The sequence below is a fragment of the Bipolaris sorokiniana genome (genome assembly GCF_000338995.1).
Source record: "Bipolaris sorokiniana ND90Pr unplaced genomic scaffold COCSAscaffold_9, whole genome shotgun sequence".
Taxonomy (NCBI): Eukaryota; Fungi; Ascomycota; class Dothideomycetes; order Pleosporales; family Pleosporaceae; genus Bipolaris; species Bipolaris sorokiniana.
This window is the reverse complement of record NW_006911903.1, coordinates 451,464-458,757: the sequence shown is the minus strand read 5'-3', so window position 1 is coordinate 458,757 and position 7,294 is coordinate 451,464. Positions and strand designations below refer to the sequence as shown.

The 7,294-nt window shown below is 32.1% G+C and overlaps 1 protein-coding gene across 1 annotated transcript; it reads right to left on the bottom strand.

Annotated features, from left to right (window-relative positions):
* Positions 1–1,194: 1,194 nt before the first annotated feature.
* Positions 1,195–1,416, bottom strand: COCSADRAFT_92428 (uncharacterized protein; the record flags this gene model as incomplete). The annotated part of the gene is made up of 1 exon (XM_007703010.1): positions 1,195–1,416. A coding segment is annotated over one exon (222 nt), but the record flags the coding sequence as incomplete, so codon positions are not given.
* Positions 1,417–7,294: the final 5,878 nt, after the last annotated feature.

Sequence of the window (7,294 nt, the reverse complement as noted above, 5' to 3'; positions counted from 1 at the left end):
CTGAGGTCCCCGCCAGCCACCTAGAAAATGCCCAAGAGATCGTCAACAACTTCCACCGCCGTTACCCTGCCAAGCCAAGGTAATCGCGTCGACAGAGCTCCGCCTAGAGAGGGGAGTACTGTCACGGCGCTGGCTGAGTGGCCGGCGCGCGATCGTCTGATTGGCTGCCGACAGAATCCGGGTGAGGGTCCGAGCACCCGGATTCTGCAAAACCGCCGCAACTTCACTAGTGTAGCTCTTCGAGCTACGTCCTGTCTTCTACTCTATACTACCTGTAGTGAGAGCCTGTTGATTAGCTGTAGCAATAGAACCTGTACACGCGCCTGTCCTCTCTGCCCGTGAGCCCGTACCGTGACAGTAGGCAGCGTAAGAAGAAGCGGATATAGAAGTAAGGAGTGCTAACAAAGAGAGCTAGAGAGAATCTACTCGCTCAGCGTAAGGCTAATTAGCAGATTGCTTATAAAGAGCGTTAAGAAGGAGAGCGATTAGGTGTTAGCCGCCAGGCTCTTACGCGCTGTAGTAGGTGTAAAGAGACTAGCTATAATGCGCGTACGTGTAAGAAAGATACTCTAGGTACTACTTAATTAATTATATTAATATATAGCAAAATAATTATATTATGGTAGAGCTATACGCCTACAGAGGTGCGTAAAGTTAGTAAGGTGGCTTACTCGCTTGTATAGCTCACTCGCTTGTAAACTACGTTAGGTTCTTATAATCTATATAGACTATAAGTTCTAAATAGCTTTCTATATATACTCTCTAGTAGCGTAAGTATTCTATAATAGCTAGAAGTTTCTTATCGTGTACGTTATATCTTTCTTCTGCTCCTAAGAACTTTCTTAAGTAGTATACTACTAGGTGCTATTTTTTATTAATAAGTATACTAGCGCAGCCTTCTAATACGAGGATAGATACGTCTATTTTAATTTTTATAGGTACACCTAAGGTAAATATCTTAAAATATAGTAGTGTAATGCACGTGGTCTTAAGCTTATTAAAGACTTCTTCTACTTTCTTACTCTATATAAATAGCGTATCTTTCTATATAAGTCGTGTTATTAGTATCGCGATTTTTAAGAAGTCTTTAATAAATTAGCGATTAAAGTTTACGAATTCTAGAAATGACTAGATTTCCGTAACTATAGTTAGTGTTAGCCAATTCTTAATAACTTAGATTTTTTCTTCGCTTATTTATACTCTGTTAACTTCTATCGTGTAGCCTAAGAAGTCGACCTTATTTTTATAGAATTTACACTTCTTTAGCTTTAGTCTAAGACTATATTTATCTAGTTTCTTAAATACTATTTTTATATATAGAATGTGGTCTTTCTTATTTTCTAAGTAGATAAGAATATCGTCTAGGTAGGTAATAATAAATATATCTAGGTATAGTCTAAGTACGTCGTTAATAAGTTCCTAGAATATTACTAGAGTGTTCGTAAGTCTAAATAGCATAACCTTATACTTATAGTGTCCGTATAAAGTTCTAAAGGCTATTTTTTATTCTTCGCCCTACTTTATTCTAATAAGATAGTATCTATCTTAGAGATCTAGTGCTGTAAAGATCTTCGTATAGGATAATTAATCTCTAAGCTCTGTAATATGAGGTAGTAGGTATTAATTTTTTACTATAATGTCGTTGAGTTGCTAGTAATTAACACATAGTTAATCTATTCTGTCCTTCTTTAGTACGAACATAATTAGGTAATCTGCGGGTGACTTTAATAGTCGTATATATCCTTTAGCTAGACTCTTATCTATATACTTTCTTAGTACCTTAAGTTCTCTTTCTAATAGTTAATATATTAGCCCGAAAGTTAGTGTCTTTCCTTTCTATAGGACTTTCTCGTAGTTCTAGAGTTTATATTCTAGTAATACTATTTCGTCTACTACTTTCTAAAATAGATACTTATATTCTTTATATTCTTTAGAGAATTCTAGAGTTGCGCTGTTCTCTCTTTCTCTCGCCTTTTAATTTGTTAGGCTAAATTTAGAATCTACGGAGTGTAGCTTCCTATTAAGGGAACTACTATTTAAGTACACCTTCTTTTTAGTATTATTATATTGTTTAGTAATATTACTCTTATCTACTATCAAACTCTACTAATACGTAGATTAGCTTACGGTTACGTTCTTTCCGTAGTATTCGAATTAAAATACCTTCAACTTCTAGTTAATCCGTAGGTTATATTTTCTAAGCTATAGGAGTTCTAAAATAATATCGTAGGTAGCTAGTCTAATAACGTCTAGGTTAATCTTTTCTATATGCTTCTAGATGCTAAGCGTTACTTATCTAACCTCGTAGGTAATATTGCTTTCTTTTAGTATTAGTTCACTATTAGCTACGTATAGTAGGTATAGCTGTTATTTCTATTATTTCTTAAGTCCGGCTCGGTCTACTATGTGCGCTGAAATATAGTTTGCCTATAATTCTAAGTCTACTAGTACTTACATCCGTTTTCTATTAAGCTCTGTTATAATCCTTATTAATTCTAGAGGTTTTAGTATGTTAATTTCTCTAGCGGGGCCTTATTACTCTGTCGTTGGCCTAAAAAAGACTCTTCTTATTAGTATCTATAGTAGTCTTTTACTACTATATACTTTTCGCATTTATAGCTAAGGTATATATACTATTAGTCTTCTTTATATTCTAATAAGGGGCTATTTAGATACTACACTTTATACGTGGTCTATATCTAAATAATACTTTAAAGGTTCGTTCTACTAGAAAAGTATATTTTCTTACACTTATTCTATAAATGTACTAGGTAGCTATTATTCTTATATTTATACTATAGCTATTTGCACTTAGGCATGCCCTTAACGTGCTATAGGCTCTATCTAGCTTCTCTCTTATCTAAGTAGTAAGTGGGGTAGTAGTTATACGTACACGTAGTCTATAATATACTCGTGTAGTACTTATTTCTTACGTTAAACTAGTACTATATAGGTTCGTAGAAGTTATTCTGTTTTTATATCTTCTATACTTATATTACCCCTTAGAGCGTAAGTCTTTATTCTAGCTTTTGAATATTTACTATAATATATACGTATATAGGTAGGTGTTATATTATCTTAATTTAGTAAAAGTTAATGTTTAAGCGTAGGTGCTATAGCTGTTAGTATATATCTAGTAATACTTTATTACTATTATTCTTATAGGCGTAGGTCTTAAGCGGCTAAGTAGTATAGATAGTATATTAATCTACTTCTATACTTCCGCTAGGTTATCTCGTTAGGTCTTAGATAATTTTAGTATTACGCTATCTTACCTCTTTTTATAGGGCGTAAGTAGTCTATTTTTCTCTTAGAATCGTGCTATCCTTTTATATTTAAACGTAAGAGGTTATTCCTTCTCTAACGTCTTATATTTCTTCTCGCTAACTAGTTTAGCTTTAGATATATTTTTAGACGTAGTTAGAGTTAGTTCGTCTAATCTACTAATAACTTCTATATCGTCTAGGTAGTATATAATATCTAGCTAGATAATAACGTTTTATAACTTATCGTTATCTAATTTTAATTTTTAGTATAGAACGTTAAGCTATCGTTTAACTTTATTCTTATTCTAATAGTTACGTACTATATAGCCTTCTTTACTATATACATAGTAATTAATCTTTTTCTTATTATCCTTATTCTTCTTATAATACAGCTTACTAGGTCCTTTTCTCTTATTTAGATTATTAAGGTGTATAGGTTTGTACTTATTAGTTATATATATACTAGGTGTTCTAGGATAATGGTTTCTCTATCGCCCCTAGTTAGGCTATAAACGCTAGTAGTGCTATTATTATAGCTAGTTATTCTTATTATTATAGTTTCGCGTTCTCTAATTAAATAGTCGTTCTTCTAATATAAGCTTATAGAGTTTATTATTAAGCCTAATAGCTTCTTCTATAAGTTTATTAAGGTTAGTAATATTCGTTCTACTTCTTATAAGTTCTCTGCGCACTATAGGTTTTAGGCTCTAGTAATATATACGTATAAGAGCGTTATTATTCTATTTAATATACGTAGTATACTGCTAAAATTAAGTAGTGTAATTAGCGGTAGACCTAGTTTAACGTAGGGTCTAGATTTTCTATTCTATAATTAGAGATTTCTTAAAAGGTAAGAAGTTTTATTATATCTTAGCTTTAAAAGCCTTCTAGTCTTAACTAGAGTAGTATTATTAGAATTAATAGTAGATTTATCTATATAACGTTTAATAATAGAGTTAGACTATTTTTCTACGTTATCTTAGTAGTAACTAGTAGCTAAGATAACTTTATTATTATACTTAATCTTGTCTCTAGCTAAGTAGAAGTAATAGTTAACCTAGAGAAGCTAAGCTTTAAGCTTATTACAATTGCTATAGTAAAGGTTAGACTTATAGGCGTTAATTATAGTTTCTCTAGTCTAGAAAGTAGTTAGAGTATTTATTATAGTATTGCTTATCGTAAGAGTATTTAAAGTATTAAGAGTATAGCTTAAGTAGAAGTAATATTAGACTTCTAGTATTAAGCTTCTTATTAGTTAGTTTTCGCAGATGGAGAGATAGTATACACTAGATAGTAACTTAGGTAAGTATAATATTGTATTATACTTATACTTAAAACTTAAGTTAAATATATTAAGCTATAAGAGCTTAATTTCTAATACTATATACTAGAGCTTTATATAATATACTTAGTTGCTTAGTAGTGCTAAGATATACTAATTACTAAGTATCTTACAGGCGATATGCGGAGTGCTTAGTTACTTAGTAGTACTAAGATATACTAACTACTATGCATCTTATAGATCACGTGATGCGCTAGTTCTAAATAAGTGTCTCTATTTCTTACTGCGGATTCGCCGTCTTATAGATTACTATAGATTACAACAACTATATTATTATAACTATAATTCTTTTAAAAATTAGATATAACTAACTAATATATTTGCCAAGCTCTATTCTTATACCTAAGATAAGAGTATCTAGTACTTAATTATTCTAGATCTTTCTATTATTTTTATAATCTAGTACTATAAACTAGTTTACTCTAAGATTCTAATTAAACTATTACCTATACTAGTTTTACGCTTAAAACTATCTAATAAGGAAATAAAAGAATACTAATAAGTAATTCTTTAATATAAAGTAAAGTTAAGAGTATATAAGCTAGCTACTACTAACTATTTAGAAGATATTAATTAATGTAAGGTCTAATCTATAAAATAAAATTATAATATTACTTATCTGAGTAATATATAAGAGTAGATTTCTAAGACTATATTCTAAGATTATCTTTTTATAGTTATACTTAAGCTTCTTAATAATAGATCTTTAACCTCTTAGGCTATTATTTAAGAACTAAAAAGTAATCTATTACTAATATATTAAACTAATAGAGACGAAGTTAGAGAGTAGTATTATATATATTTTAATAAAACTAAGTATAGCTAGGTTAATTCTAAATACTAGTTCAATAAATAGAAAATCTTGTATAGAAAGACTTAGGCTTTTAACGTACTAAATATTAAGAGTTAGCTTACTCTTAGTAACTTTCTTAATACGTTAGTAATATATATTACACTAGAATTTACTAAGTGTATTTACCTACTAATAGCTTAAGACTATACTATAGAAAGACTAGGGATAATAATAGATAAGCTAGTGTAGTCGTTTACTATTCTACTCTAACGTAATATAGCTATAGTAGTAAAGAGTAAAGAATATAGAATTTTTAAATTTATCTAAAATATAGAGTTATAGTCTAGACTAAAACTAGCTAAAGAAATATTTATATACCTATATAAACTATAAGAATTATACTTATAAGACTTACTAATTTATAGAAGGTTAGAGATAGTGCTAACTAGATTAACTAAAGCTAGACTACTACTAATTAAACTTTCTAATATAGATTAGAAGAAGATATATAAAAAGATTAATAAGCTAGAATAAGCTACGCTACTTAACTATTTTAAGTAGAATACGGAGAAGCGCGTTAAAAGTCTTCGCGATAGGGGTAGGTAGCGCACTAACGCACCGTAGATCTTAGCATTTACTATTTTAATAGCTTATTCACTAATATCCTCCTACTTATTATCTATATTAATTTTAATAGCCTTTATAGCTGTAGCCTCCCTCTTAGTACTCTGTTCTATTCTTCTACTCTCTTTATATTTATTACTACCTTCTAATCTAATAATATTTTAATTATAAATTATTATTCTTTTAATCTACTCTTAAATCTTCTACTAAGGTAGCTCGTTCTAAGCTTTTGTCTAGGCTCTAATAGCTTTAATCTTACTTTTTAGAGCTCTCTTTTTTATAGTAAGCCTCTTTATATATAGCTAGTAGCACTCTATTATATTAAGATTAGGTAAATTACTGGACTAGAGTAGCCTAGCTACCTTAAATATATTAAAGACCTTCTCTTATAAGTAATGTGTATAAGAAGGAGCTTTATCTTCTTAAATAAGAGTATATAGCTTCTCTTTCTTATACTTATAACGTGTTTTACAAGCGAGCGGGCCATACAAGCGAGCGGGCCACCCCACCAACTTTGCGCACCTCTTTACGTGTACAGTTTTACCACAACTAAATAAAATTTATATATATTAAGATAGTGGATTAAACACTATCTAAAGCATCTTTCTTACATGTACGCGAATTATGGCCAGTCTCTCTACACCTGCTACACCGCGCTAGAGCCTGGCGGTTGACACCTGATCGCTCTCCTCCTTGACGCTCTTCATAAGCAATCTACTGATCAGCCTCGCGCTAAGCGAGTAGATCTTCTCCAGCTCCCTTTGTTAGCACTCCTTGCTTCTGTATCCGCTTCTTCTTACGCTGTCTACGTTTTGTTACGGCTTCGTTCGCCTTCTTAAGGCTGGCTATCCGATCGCGCATAAGCTCAGCCGAGAGCATCATTACCTCAGCCCCCTTCTTAAGCTGATTAATTGCTATAATAATCGAAGTTGGCGATGAGCCTTGATGCCGCTGAACGCGATCACGTATTAACGTGGATTGAGCTTCAAGCTCGCGTGTGTTGCTAGGCGTACGAGCCTGCCAGAGAACCTCTAGAATAGCTGGTGGAGTAGGCGTACGGAGCTTTATATCAAGCCTTGATAGAACAGCATCTGGCTGGAGAGGAACAAGGCCTGCACCGCGGAAGGCAGAGCAGATATTAGCTAGCGTGAAGGATCGATCAAACGCTACCTTGAACGCTGGCAGAAACTCGAGCTTGGTAATGTGGTTGATATGATGGCGGATTAGGCTCTCCACCTCGCGGCTGTACGCGCGCTTTAACGGTGAGAA